The 15,390-nt window shown below is 42.1% G+C and overlaps 1 protein-coding gene across 7 annotated transcripts in view; it reads left to right on the forward strand.

Moving 5' to 3' along the window:
- Positions 1-379: 379 nt before the first annotated feature.
- LOC145355386 (voltage-dependent calcium channel subunit alpha-2/delta-1-like) overlaps positions 380-15,390 on the forward strand; it is a 627,920-nt gene continuing 612,909 nt past the window's right edge. For all 7 annotated transcript variants that reach the window (XM_080207404.1, XM_080207405.1, XM_080207407.1 and 4 more), the window contains exon 1: positions 380-1,046. In XM_080207404.1, the coding sequence (XP_080063530.1) occupies positions 949-1,046 (98 nt within the window). In that variant the 5' untranslated portion in view covers positions 380-948. The remainder of the gene's footprint in view (positions 1,047-15,390) is intronic.

Below are 15,390 nucleotides of genomic sequence, written 5' to 3' on the forward strand. Positions count from 1 at the left end.
GCTGGTTGGGTGTACTGGCCACGCTAAATTCTCCCTCAGTGTACCCCAACAGATACCAGAGTGTAGCGACTCAGAGATTTTCACAGTAACTTTGTTGCCGTGTTAATGTAAGCCTACTTGTGTCACTAATAAATAAACTTTAAAATATAATGACAACAGCTGGTTTTAAGGTTGAAAAAAAACCCTCCAGCATTGAAATGTGGATGGGAGTGGACTGCATATTTTGATCCATAGACTGTAATTACGAGTTTCCTTTCCTGAAATGATTTTCTAATGAGAAAGTGGTAGGGCAGAGTGGAGAACCCGCCTTGTGAATGTTTTAAAAGCGTCACCTCAGCACGCAGCACCTCGCTTTAACGGCATGGTTATAAACCAGGGTTTGGCTGCGATGTTGCTGTGACAGGCGATCAGCCGCTGGCTCTCCCCGAGAGGAGACCGAGTGTGCCTGTCTGTCTGTCTGTGTTTCTGTGTGTCTGTCCGTGTGTATGTGTATGTGTTCCTGGTATTCCTTGTATGGCAACTAGTCCGGGATCGAGGGGCATCGAAGGGGATTGATGAACCTGGTTTCACAGGGCGCTTGGAGGAGGGGACTGAGTACCCAGGACAGTAACGATCAGCAGCACTCTGTTCAATCCCAGGATAAACCCCAACCCAAGAAAAAGAGGAAAAAAACCCCCAAAACTAAGCTGTCTGGAGATGGAACCCAGGCTGATGGCGGCTCTTCAGATCAGCTGCTAATGTTATAGTTTGGGGTTATTAGAATTTGTTACTGTTTGGGAACCTATACTTCCCTTCCTTCTCCCCGCCCCCCCTTCCCTGATTTTATCCCCTCCCTTGACATTAAGTTTGGACAGATTCTGCTTTCTTTGTGTTTTCTCTCCCGGATTTGTTTATTTTCCCTCCCACTTTGTGTTTTTTTTTGTTGGTAAAATATATTCACGGTGGAAGATGGCTGCTTGCAGGAGCTCTGTCTGTCTGACAGCAGTTATACAGTTGTGCCTGATGCTATCTTGTACATCGCAAGAGAGCTTCCCACAAGCTAACGAGTAAGTAACGATAAACCAGTTTACTGCTTGTCCTTGTTGTAACTGTGTGTGTGTGTGTGTGTGTGCAGTTGCCGAGTGTCTCTCTGACTATGGCTTTGCTTGCCAGTAAGTAGCGTTATGGAGCCCTCCTGTATCTCAGAGCATCTCAGTGCTTGTAGATAAAAATCTTCTGATGTATTTGCAGATCCCTGATTTGTACAAGTGTTAACACAGTTTGAACGCTCTGCCTTTGATTGAATGTTTTTATGTCTAAATATATTTTCAACCCTCTGCTAAACAACAAGAGAAAACAGACCCCTGAAAGTTTACATTGTAAGCAGATATTCACATTGAAACGATGGCAGTGCGTGTTTGAGAATGGGCTGCCATGTTTTACTGGGGAATTGGCTGTATTCCCTCCTAAGAATCTGCTCAGTGTTATTTGAAGAAACTTGTTGCCAAAGTTAAGGGGGGAAAAGTCTGTGTTTTAAGGAGGGGGGCTAGAGGGGGTGCTAAACGTACAGGAAGGTTGTGCCTTGGCTGCTGACCCTGGGTCTGATTCCCATCCCAGTGATGCACAGTCGGTATTTAAAGGTCTTCTTCATTGAGAAGTGCTGGACACATTTTGCCTGTGTTTATAAACACAAGGTGCAATTATGTCAACCACGTTGAAATGCATTGTCGCGTCACTTGCATGTGATGTTAACGTGGCGAGAATAACGTTCGCGGCCACCCCCCCCCCCCCCACCCTAAAAGATGTAGTTTTGCCAACCGGAATGTGACAATCTCCATGCTCCAGAATGATATCCTGGGCCAGAATTAAAGGAATTGTTTAGGTTTTCAAAGTACATTGCATGTTCTATTTCTGTGTGGAGAACTGGAAAGACAGGCGCTGACAGAGGTCTACAAAATGATGAGAGGCATAGACAGGGTGGGTAGTCAGAGGCTTTTCTCCCCCAGAGTGAAAGTGTCAATTACAAATGGGCACACAGGTTCAAGGCGAGCAGGGGAAGTTTAAGGGAGATATGTGGGGGAAGTTTTTCACGCAGAGAGTGGTGGATGCCCGGAACATGCAGCCAGAGGAGGTGGTGGAAGCAGGCGTATTAGCAGCATTTAAGGGGCATCTGGATGGGTACATGAATAGGCAGGGGATAGAGGGAACTGATTGAGTAAGAGCAAAAGACTTTTTCTTTACTGTAGTTAGTACATCAGGCTGGGGGGCCTGTCCCTGCTCTGTACTTTATCCTTTGTTCATTTTCAACATTGCAAACAGAATCTGATATAGTGATGACATTGGACTTTCTTCTCTACTCTCCAGGAAAATGAAATAGACACCTTTAACAGTGTTGAGTTGATTAAAGTACGGCAGTTAACCCTTTGGGCGAGGAAGCAACTGGAACTGATGCTTTTGAGTCGGAGCATGTTTCTGTTTGAATGTGTAGGAATTACCACGTTGGTTTTGCACTACAACCTCTGACACATTAGTCCAGAGTGTAACATCCTCCTCCACCAACCGGCCCCCCCGCACCTCCACAGTATAAGTTGTAGGAAGCAGGTCATTTCTTTTTCTTTCTTGTACTGCACTGCAGGAGCCTGGATTTAGCAGGCGCGTTCAGCACCGATAGGATCATTTGATTGGTTAAAAAAATAAAACTAGTGGTAGCTGTGAACGTAGCGGATATGTTTTGTGCACTTTTAGGTACCCAATCCACTCCGAACCATCTCGCCCTGCCCTGCCAAGAAACTGGGCCCACTTGTTTCCTCCTTGTAAAGTATGAGGCATCAATTATAATATCTTTGGTGTTTGCTGCTGAATAATAGAAGCTGTGTAAACAATGGCGTCTATGATAAATGGTTGGATTAGAATGATGAACGTGGGCCCACTTACTATGATGCTGCTTGTGTAGAGCATAACATTTTGTATTCCAGAACCATAAAGATAGGCTGCTGGTTTCTGCCTGTAATACACAGAGAAAGTGTAGTGGTAAAGACTAATGTTTATTGCTGAATGTGGTATAAAGATACATGTTTGCAGTTCCAGGGTTTATAGTAATTCCATTTTACCAAACCCATTTGATTCACCAAGGAGCAGATTTGTGTATAGCTTTTCATCATCTTTTCCCATTTAAAAAAAATTACTCTCCCTCCATAATCAGTTCACTGGAGTGGATGGTGGACCTGTTCTTGGGGTTTTTGCTACTTGGAGTCTGCCAGGGAAGCCACTAGGAGGTGTGTGAGAGCAGTGCTTGTTGATTCAGTCTGTGGTTTGAGAATTTATTTTGTACAGCAACACTGACAAGAAGGCCTGGCGAGCAAAGTAGCTGCTGCTGCTGCCTCTTGTCCATAGATGGTATAGATGTGGTATAGGAAAGCCCAGGAATGAAATAACAACGCAAATAACTTCTGCCTCCAGGGACATGAAACTGAACAAAATGGCTTACTTTTCTTGGCTGGCATCCAGAAGTCCCTTCAAAGGCTGTAGGCTATTCTGCTGGCGAGTCAGTATAACAAAACCGGGCACGTGCACTTCATGACTACTCAAGTGGTAGTGAATCTGGACTAAGGTGCTGAAGGAGATATTAATTTGTGTATTCCGGACACCCAACGTATATGTCAGCGCTGTGAGAACCCCTCAGACTTTGCAGTTGCTAATTTCCAACATGTACGAGGGTGGGGGGCATCAGCTGAAAGGAATGCCAATGTATTTTGTTTGCCCAAAAAGAGGGACAACAAAGATCAATGTCTGTCCATATTTTTTAACCAGGTATATGAAGAGTTAAGGTTACATGTTAAAAGAAGCCTTCAGTGACAGCTGCTGGCCACATGCTGTGCTTAAGTTATCTCAGCACAGTCTTTGGCATATTATTTAGAAGATCTTTGGTTGGTTGTTTCCACAATGAAATTGTATTAACTATGATGGTGTGAATGTAACGAGTGTGTTTGTAGTTAACCACAGATGCCTTGTATTACCAGTGCTTGTAGGAATGGGGCCATCATTCTGTCCCTGCTAATTTGCAGTGGTGTATTTTTAAATCTGTTAGCTAGCACAAGTGTTCAGGCCTGTATTTTAGGAATTACTTCTCCTGCCATCTCTGAGTTGCCTAAATATAGAAGTGGAGAAGTCATCAGCTGGTCCCAGCAATCAACGGTGCTGTCTGTCTGTGCATCAGTGTTAACCCCTTAAGCACTAAAGCAGGCCAACTTCCTAGTTCTCTATATATATCTGTGTGCAATAAGTTTATGCCTACATTAAAGATGAATGTTTTTGTTTCTTTTGATGCCAGACTGTTTTAAACATTAGTCCAAATTTGCAACTCACATTGTTTCAATGCAACAACCAAGGGCTCTGTATTGTATCAGAGATAGGTGTTTGTGGATTGAAGATACATAATTTAAAAGAAACAGAAACACACCATAGATGTGAGTTATTTTTGGTGTCAGTATTTAAATATGTTAGGAGGAGCTGTGATTTAAACAAGTGGAAAGTAAAACTGTGGCAAGCAGACATTTTTAAAAGAATAAGTGTTATGCACAACTATTTTAAAGCTGGAAACTTGACCAAAGTAACTTACTTCAAGTTTTGTTTGCATAATATTGGTCATAAATTGTTTTTATCTTTTTATAATATTAAAGTCTCAGGTTTGATGATGTGTCGTATTGCTGCTAACAAACTGCCCAATTACATTTGCCATTGAAATAATTGAAAACTCTATTGGAAAAATATATTTGAATTTACATGAGATTAGATCCTCATACAACTCCTAGCTCTATCCCTGTGACCAATAGTCTGAGCTTGGGGCATTAGTACAGATGTGCCCAACTATTGGCACATCTGTGCCGATATAATAACAAGAACTGATACTGTCTCCCTTGCTATTACAGTCCCAATTTTATTGATTTTGTCAAAGCCATAATATTATTTTGCATTATTATTTGTTATATTTTCAGGGTAATATTCTTTATTCAAATGTAAGTTATCTTATATTAGTGAAAGCTGTAAGAAGCGGTAGAAAATTATATTTGCCATTGAAATGATTCAAAACAAAAGTTGCTGAAAGACTTCAAAGCAAAATGATCCTCAGATCGCTGCCGTACAACCCTCCCAAGATATCTGTGCTCCTCTAATTCTGACCCCCCAGCACATTCCCGATTTTGTCCCTTCACCTGCCTAGGTCCTAAGCTCAGGAACTGGCTCCCTAAACCTCTCCACTGTTCCTCTGCTCTTTCCTCCTTTAGAATGTTCCTTAAAATCCACCTTTTTGGACAAGCTTTTGTCTATCGAGCATCTCCTTAAGTGGCTCGGAATCCAACTTGTTCGCTAAGCTCTGATGAAGCGCCCGTGGGTCATTTTGTCATATTCAGATGCTTTTTAAGTCAGGTTGCTGTTGTTGCAAGGAGAGGACAGAACTATTGTTCATTATCATCTGGGTACCTGCTTCAAGGCAGGGTATGCACTGATGGAGTTGAGGGCACAGTACCGTAGCATTTTATTCCATTTTATTTTTAAGTTGGAATGGCTACTCCTGAAACAATTTTCCACTCTGAGAAGAAAAATCTTTGTTGAATCTTACTTAGTTCATGCACTCAGCAGCCTCATCCACCTGTGCTTTGCAATTTCTATCAGCATAAGATAATGTACATTTGAGTAAAGAATATTACCCTGAAAATATAACAACATAAACAATAATACAAAACAATATTATAGCTTTGACAATTAAAGTCAGTAAAAGGAACATTGCAATAGCAAGAGGGACAGTATCAGCGCTGGTTATTATAATGTCACAGATGTACCAATAGATGTACAAATGTCCCACCCTCAGACTATTGGTTGTAGTGATAGAGCTAGGAGTTGTATGAGGGGCTATTCTCATGTAGATTAAAATATATTTTTCCAACAGAGTACAGGACGTTTGAAATGTGGCTTGAGCAAATATTTTTCTTTAAAAGTAAGCAGCTGAATAAATATTTGTTAAAGAGTGTAATTGATGGCTATGAGCATATAGATAGACATAGATGATCAAATGCTATTTGTTTGTGTGCTGTTGGAATCATGGTCGTGTTGTCAACAGAACGCCACTGGCCAGAGTTGAAGGATTTAGTTGCAAGGTTCAATTGGTATCACACAGATTTGTTTTATAATATCTGATGGCCAGTGACTTTCATTTTCATAGAGGTCTTGCATATGCCAGAGTCAAAAAGTATCAGAAACTGGCCAGCAGCTTCATGAAGCCAGGCAATTCAAAATTATCTGGATGTACGGCGCAGTTGGACACAGCCTTGTCGAAATTTTAGCTGGAAGTACATACAGCGTTCTATCACTTATACAGTGGAAGCTTATAGTATGGCACAGTGATGCTGCCTCATAGCACCAGGGTTCGATTCTTGGCTTGGGTCAGCTGTGCAGAGATTGCATATTCTCCCTTTGTCTGCGTGGGTTTCCTCTGGGTGCTCCAGTTTCCCCCCACAATCCGAAAGACGTGCTGGTTAGATGCCTTGGCCATGCTCAATTTGCCCTCAGTGTACCCGAAAAGGTGTCAGAGTGTGGTGACTAGGGGATTTTCACAGTAACTTCATTAATGTAAGCCTACTTGTGACACTAATAAATAAATAAATAGAAAAAGCTGTGAGATTTTCCCTGTGTTTCTAATAGGGGCTTTGAAGGCTATGGTGGATACGTATTGGTACTCACCATCACTTATGTCCAATTGTTTGAAGATTTTTTATTTTTGTCCCTTTAAGCCAAATGGATTCTTCCTCTCAGCCTCTCCCAACTTTTACAGATGCACCATAGAAAGCATTCTTTCTGATTGTATCACAGCTTAGTATGGCTCCTGCTCTACCCAAGACTGCAAGGAGCTACAAAAGGTCATGAATGTAGCCCAATCCATCATGCAAACCAGCCTCCCATCCATTACTCTGTCTACACTTCCTGCTGTCTCAACAAAGCAGCCAGCATAATTCCACGCACTCCGGACATTCTTTTTTCTACTTGCCTCAGTCGGGGAAAAGGATACAAAAATCTGAGGTCACGTACCAACCGACTCAAGAGCAGCTTCTTCCCTGCTGCTGTCAGACTTTTGAATGGACTTACCTTGCATTAAGTTGATCTTTCTCTACACCCTAGCTATGACTATAACACCACATGCTGCACTCTCTCATTTCCTTCACTATGAACAGTACACTTTGTCTGTATTGTGCACAAGAAACAATACTTTTCACTGTGTGCTAATACATATAACAATAATAAATCAAATCAAATTCTCGTTCACAAAGCACTCTTCACTTCTTCACCCTCTGGCCATACCAGCATTACTTTCCTGCTCTTTCTACAATTCACACTGCCATTCCACCACCCACCCCTTCTCACTTATACTAACATTCTCTTCCGCTCTGCTATTCACATTGGTATTCTTTCTCCCTCACACCTCATTTTACACCAACCCTTTTTCTCCCCAGTTGATTCTTGTATTCATCTCCCTTCCTCCCGTTCACAGGTTTTGCTGGTGCCTTTAGTCGCTACCTCCTCAGTTCAGGCTGAAATTCTTCCCTGCTCTCAATTCTAATAATGATGTGGAGATGCCTGTGTTGGACTGGGGTAAAGACAGTAAGAAGTCTTACAACACCAGATTAAAGTCCAACAGGTTAACAAAATAAACCTGTTGGACTTTAACCTGGCGTTATGAGCCTTCTTACTTAATTCTAATACTCAGACTCCCACCCCTCAGTCCACCAGTGTCTCAGTTGTTCCTTTTACCCCATCGTCTCAACCAAGGCTTCCCTCTCCTCCAGCCCCTCCATGTTGACAATATCAAATTCTGCTATGACCCCACCCCGCCAGAATAAATTGGTACATTTTTACCGCCTCACTGACCACCTTGGCTCCATTCCTACCAAATCATGCTCTCACCTATTTCCTTCTTTTATTGCCAAGCCTGATTCCAGCTGAATACCTCTGTTGCTGCAGGGTGACACCGCTGAGAGAATCTCTCATCACAGTGTACAGCAGTTACATGTCATGCACTGGCAGCAGCATTAGATAGAAGTGGGGAGCTACGGTGGGGTGAAGGGACAACTAATGTTTTCCTGCAAATCTGGGCAAATAGGTGCTAATTCCAAAACACAGCCCCTCCCCCCGCCTCCCCCATGTATTTCATGGAATTATAGAATCCCTACAGCGCAGAAGGAGGCCATTTGAGTCTGCACCCACCCCAATCCCAGTCAGGCCCTATTCCCATAACCCCACATATTTACCCTGCTAATCCCCCTGACACTAGGGTCAATTCACATTGGCCAATCAATCTAACCCGCACACCTTTGGAGTATGGGAGGAAACCAGACCACCCGGAGGAAACCCATGCAGACACGGGGAGAATGTGCAAACTCCACACAGAAAGAGACCCAAGCTGGGAATCAAACCCAGATTCCTGGCGCTGTGATGCAGCAGTGCTAGCCACCGTGCTGCCCAGTGGTATTTATTTTCTGTCATTATTTCCTTCATTCCCTGAAGTTGGGGAACAGGTCCGACAGGGAAGATTCTGTGTGATCCGTGGGGGGAGTGGATGTGAAGATTGAATGGGCTTTTCCTTCTCTCTACTTTCTTCTGAGTTTGTTGGTGTGCAACAAGAAGCCGAGATGTCTCACAGTGAACTGGCCCTCGTTTAACTTGTATTCTTTTAATAGTAACCAGAACATTTGACACAAGGACCTCTTTGCCCTTTCTGCTAACGAAGAAATTTCTTCCCTATGTTTGAATATTATTTCAAAAATGTACCTTCCCCCACAGAGGTCACATACCAACCAACTCAAGAACAGCTTCTTCCCTGCTGCCATCAGACTTTTGAATGGACCTACTTTGCATTAAATTGATCTTTCTCTACACCTTAGCTATGACTGTAACACTACATTCTGCACTCTCTGCTTTCCTTGTATGAAAGATATACTTTGTCTTATAGCGCGCAGGAAACAATACTTTTCACTGAATATTAATATGTGTGACAATAGTAAATCAAATCAAATCAGAAAGTACAGCAGTGTGGTGATTCTGATAGTGGACTAACACAAGTCCAAATCCCACCACAGTACTTTGAGAATTCGGTTTAAAATAAAACCTATTACCAGTAAAAGTGATATGAACCTGTCAGCTGTTTCACCAATGTCTTTTGAAACTTGCCACCCTGATCCAGGCTGATTTATGTGTGACTCTAATACCACACACATATGGTTGATGCAACTGCTCTTTGAAGTGGTGTGGCAAGCCACTCGGTTGTGTCAGATCACCAGAAAGAAATGTTTGCATTTATATAGCATTTTCCACCACCACTCAAAGCACTTCACAGCCATTGAAGGACATTTTTTTCAGTGTTTCAAGCAGATTGCTCTTCGTCAGCTCCTTGGGGGAACTGGACAATAAACATTGGCAATAGTGCCCATACTCGGAGACGGAATTTAAAAGAAATGGTCTGTAAATATCCTCATGTAATTGAGGAGGGAGCAGTAGCCTGGTGTTCTGGACTGCTAGCACACTTTCATGATTTTAATGGGTCGACCTGGCTCTCAACTGGAATACAACACCTTTCCCCTAGCAGCCTGACAGGCTGCAGCAACTGAATGTGGGAGTCCAGGAACCCAGCACTGTGAAATACAGTTTTTAAATCAGGGAATAATTGTGCTGTGTGTATTACAGTCCCACCTACTTGATAGTAGTCTGTTGTACATAATAGCAGCTTAACAATGTATAGATCCCACTTTGTAGTTATTATACCTGTAAATCATATTTCAGAGCACACTGCTGTGCAGAAACTGGCCTCCCCTTCCGCCTGCAGTCAGCCTCAGAAGTTCACGTGTTGAATGTTCCAATCTTGGATGTGTCCTTCAGTGGGGAAGATGGTCTGACCTTTGGGTTACATTTGCCCCTTAAGGTCTCCTGTCCACCCTTCTGATTCAACAACATTGCCCACACCTTAGCACTACCTTGAATTCTGCCCTCATGCTGGTAGGAACTTTTTGATGGTAGGAATTGAACTAGGTGCACTTTGCACCTAGTAATGGCCCCCATGACCCAGGGAGATTGGTCAATCAGGGGCATATTCTGAGAAGCGGGGATTGGAAGCTGGTGAAAGTCCTACGTTGACAGAACTTCACCTTAAAGAGGAGAATCCTGGCAATGATGTTAATATAAATAGCACCAACCAGGAAAATTTGGGCCAAAAAATAGTGAGCGCTGCATGAATCAAAGAATCCGTACAGTGCAGAAGGATGCTATTAACCCCTTGACCCTGCGTGGACAACAATCCCAGCCAAGCCCTATCCCCATAACCCCATGTATTTACCCAGCTAATCCTCCTAACACTAAGGATCAATTTGTCATAGCCAATCAACCCAATCTGCATGTCTTTGGACTGTGGGAGGAAACCGGAGCACCCAGAGGAAACCCACGCAGATATGGGGAGAATGTGCAGACTCCATACAGACAGTGACCCAAGGCCAGCATTGAATCCGGATCCCTGGAGCTGTGAGGAAGCAGTGTTAACCAATGTGCCACTGTGCTGCCTCAAATACTCAAATATACAAAATTACCCATACTCCATAGGGAAACCAGCTATAAGACCCAGAGCAATATTGCCTTCATTCTTCAATACAGGTAATATTAATCCACAGCCACAGCCTGTTAAGTTTGGCAGTGTCTGATGTTGATAACAAGTCCCAATACTGTAGCCAGTTTTATTGAGGTCAAAATGATGTGTTATGGTCTGTAAAATGAATCTTACAGATATCAGCTTTTGATTCTTTGAACTAGTTTTGTTTATGATCACTGTGAGAGGGAGAAACAGATGGTAGGATTATTACAGATTTGTGTATCCTGATCTATTGGTGTGTTACTATATTGTGAGATCCCTAAATGGAAAGTGTATATTTTTATTTTCAGCTGCCTTCAGACAAATGTCCACCTTATGCAATCATAATTATCCCTCCCATTGCATGGATCTGACAATTCCAGAATCCTAAATTCAAAATTATTTTTGCTACTCACTCTCCATTTTGAAATTCTACACTGTGTATTAAATGTTCAATTATTTATTTCTGCTTATTTATTGCTGGGAGACAGTTGCTCAGCTGTACCGTACCTCAGTGGCTTATGTCCCCTGAGTTGACTTCACGTTAGTCAAGCTGCTGTGCTGTTCCCTGTAGGGAAGAAAACAGGTTGAGGTTGATCACAGACATCCCAAGCTGGCATTTCAATGCCTTTCAGTCACTTCTGAATAAAGCACAAACTCCTGCAGGTCTGGTCCTGCACCTCCTCCACCGACTCAGTGTTATTGCACAGTGACATCCTGGCAATTCAGTGTCAGTGACCCATTGTAGGGTGTTGAATTTGAATGAACGTCAAAGTGGTATTCAGAACTAAAGTTCTTGACCTGGGAGTCAAGCAAATTCCTGCGAGAACTGCAGGGGCCACCTCATATAATAGTTTTAAACGCAGAAGGTGGTGATTGATTGTAATAGGATTAGGCTGAGGGAATATGATATTGCCATTCCTGTTACAAAAGCACATTCTTTGCCTAACTTGAAATATTGCATAACAAAATTGAATTACTTATAAACTCAGAAAGCCTCACAAGTCTCTCAATTATATGTGGGTTAGAATCTGATTGCTTGTGTGGGAGGGTGAATGTTCATTGTAACTATGCCATGGTCCAAGGGGAGAATTTTGACCCAGTTCCCTCTGTCTTATTTCTCAGCCTTTTGTAGCAACAGATTTATGATTTTTCTCCTTTATTCCCCTGAGTTAATTGTGAGATGGTGAAAGCTGTTTATGGAAGATTAGAACATGCCATTTTCATCCTTAATGTGTAGAATTTGATAGAATCATTGAATCCATAAAATGTAGAAGGAGGCCATTCAGCCCATTGTGCTTGCATCAACAACAATTCCACTCAGGTCCCATCCCCGTAAGCCCATGCATTTACCCTGGTCCCCCTGACACGAAGGGGAAGTTTACCATGGCCAGTCAGCCTAACCTGCACATCTTTGGAGTGTGGGAGGAAACCCACATACACATGGGGAGGATGTGCAGACTCCACATAGACAGTCACCCGAGCCCGGAATTGAACCCGGGTCCCTGATGCTGTGAGGTAGCAGTGCTAACCACTATGCCACCATGATAGAGCTGAATAATTTAAATCAGAAAAGAAAGGTAATGAATTAGTCAACTTGGTGATAAGATGGTTAGTGGCATAGCAGATACTAAGGTGGCACAGTGGCACAGTAGTTAGCACCGCTGTCTCAAAGCGCCAGGGACCCAGGTTCGATTCCCGGCTTGGATCACTGTCTGCGCGGACTCTGCATGCTCTACCTGTGTCTGTGTGGGTTCCCTCCAGGTGCTCCAGTTTTTTCCCACATTCCGAAAGATGTGTCGGTTAGGTGCATTGGCTATGTTAAATTCTGCCTCAATATACCCAAACAGATGCCAGAGTGTGGCAACTAAGGGATTTTCACAGTAATTACATTGCAGTGTCAATATAAGCCTACTTGTGACACTAATAAATAAGTTAAACTAAACTATGGACGAAAAGGGATTGGTTTAGATTAGTGGGTCATTGTTTTTTAACTGGTCGGCGCAACATCGTGGGCCGAAGGGCCTGTTCTGCGCTGTAATGTTCTATGTTCTATGTTCTATACAAAAATCATAAGAAATAAGACAGATTTATGGCCAGTGTATAAATATTCAGATTATCAGGGAGTGGATGAGAGTGTGGCAAATTGTTGTTGACTTGCTTGTATGAGACCATGTTCATTAACATGTTCTGGAGCAGGAATAATGGAAGAACACAGATACTTATATTTCCGAAAACTATTAATGAAATGTGAAAAATTGACACCCAGATAATGATTAATTAAGATTTATTACTTCTTAGACATTCAAAATATGTTAAAACATTTTCAACTCCAAAGTCTTTTTAAATTTGGCAATGGCTTTGACCCTTGGTATATTGAATCCATGTGAAACTTGACTGAGCAGAGTTTAACATGACCAAGCAATGGAAATGGTGATATGATGATGTATTGCATTCAACTGTAAACTGAAGAGAGGTTTAGAAACAGGTCAATGATCACTTTTTTTATAAAGTTGGAAAACATCCAGTAAAAATGCATACATCTTTAAAGTGCAATTCAACATTGATAATGGACTGAAGCCTTTTCTTTCAAAGGGCCAGCCTGTCTTCAACTTATGAAGAAGCTATTAAGGAAATAATTGCAATATTTCTATTACACAATTCTAATCTAAAGTCCAAATAAATTTGTCATTCTCTGCCTTTGTTTTTGTTCTGTTTTCTCTAGCTTTGTGAGTTTTGCTGTCAGCAAACTGCCTTCTCTATCAGAAACCTGTGAGTTAAAGTTCCGCACCAGAAACTTGAGCGTACAAATCTAGGTTGGCATTGCAGTGCAATAGTGGGGGGAAGGGAGATGGGAGGAAGGTGGTGGTGGTGCTGGACTGTTAGAATCATATTTTTCAGATGAGAGGTTAAACAGTCTGCCCTTGTAAGGTGAAATAAAAGATTCCCTGACACTGTTCCAAAGCAGAACAGGGAATTTACCCTGGCCAATATTTATCCATGATGTGAAGATGCCGGTGTTGGACTGGGGTAAACACAATAAGAATTCTCACAACATCAGGTTAAAGTCCAACAGGTTTATTTGGTAACAAACGTCACTAGGTTTCGGAACTTTGCCCCTTCGTCAGGTGAGTAGAGAGTTCTGATCACAAACAGAGCATATACACTGTTTGTGATCAGAACTCCCCACTTATTTTAATTAATATCTACTAAAATAAATTAAAAGCCTAGCCAAAATGTTATTTTCACAACATTTATCAGCATCATGTCAAATCAAATAGATGCTATTGTTTTATATTAGATGGCGGGTACGTATTTATTTCCCAGAGAAAATATGAAGGCAGTGTTGTACCTACCAAACCATTATCGCACTGTGGTTTGTGGGATCTTGCTGTGTGAATGGTTAGCATTCCAATTAAGCTCAATTAAAAGAAATCAAGTCGCCTGCTTCTTTGGTAGAAATTGAGGTAGGTGCAATCTGATATTTGATCAAAGATAAAAGCAAATTACTGCAGGTTCTGGAATTTGAAACAAAACAGAAAGTGCTGGAAAATCTCGGCAGGTCTGACAGCATCTGTGGAGAGAGAATAGAGCTCATGTTTCCAGTCTGGATGACCCTTCGTCAGAGCTATTTGGGATCACTAGTACATTTTTGATTTGAATTTGATCTGATTTATTATTGTCACATGTATTGGGACACAGTGAAACTTATTGTTTCTTGCGCACTATACAGTAAAAGCATACCCTATATAGAGAAGGAAAGGAGAGAGTGCCGAATGTAATGTTGCAGTCATAGCTAGGATGTAGAGAAAGATCAATTAATATAAAGTAGGCCCATTCAAAAGTCTGATGGAAAAGAATTAGAATAGAGTTTTAAAAGCACAGAATGAGAGTAAAAGATAGAATTAAAGGGTATGCTGGGCACAGCTTGCAAAATGTCACCTCTGTCCGGCACCATTTTGGACACTTCTTGGGAGTTTCAGCAGCATACGAGCTGAGGCAGGGCGGTTGTGAGATTGGCTCCTGGATTAGACTCGTGAATTAGATTCCTGGAAAGAAAGAACTTGCTTTTATATTGCACATTCCACAACTCCAGGACCATTCCAAAGCACTTTGGAGACAATTAAGTACTTTTCAAATGTAATCATAGGCTGGAATGTTATGGCTGTTCACGCCAGCAGGATTTTCCCATCCTGCCACAGTGAACAGAGATTTGGCTGGGCAAAGTGTGGATGGCCGGTAAGATCAGACCCATTGTTGTAATGTGGGAAATGCAACTATTTTTGCACACAGCAACAACAGCAACTTGCATTTATTTAGCACTCTAAGGTACTAAAACTATCCCAAAGTTGCTTCATGGGCGTATTAACAAATTTGGCATTGAACTACATGAAATATGAGGAGTGACAGCTGGAAGTTTGTCAAAGAGTTAGCTTTTAGGGCAAGTCTTAAGAGAGGATTGAGAAGATTGAGATGTAAAGTTTAAGGCCTAGGCAGATGGAGGCATGGCCTTCAAACACAAGGTTATGAACATTGGGGATGTGCAAGATCCCAGAACTGGGAGAGTGCTGAGATCTTGAAGACTTGTAGGGCTGTTGGCGATTACGGAAACAGTTATGGGCAAGACCATGGAGGGATTTGAACGCACGACTGAGAATATTAAAATCAGGGCATTGCTGGATAAGAAGCCAGTATAGGCCAGCTAGCGCAGGAGTGAAAGGTGAATGGTCCTCTTGCAAATTAAGTTATGG

The sequence above is a fragment of the Carcharhinus amblyrhynchos genome, chromosome 19, assembly GCF_965287045.1.
Source record: "Carcharhinus amblyrhynchos chromosome 19, sCarAmb.v2.hapA, whole genome shotgun sequence".
Classification (NCBI taxonomy): Eukaryota; Metazoa; Chordata; class Chondrichthyes; order Carcharhiniformes; family Carcharhinidae; genus Carcharhinus; species Carcharhinus amblyrhynchos.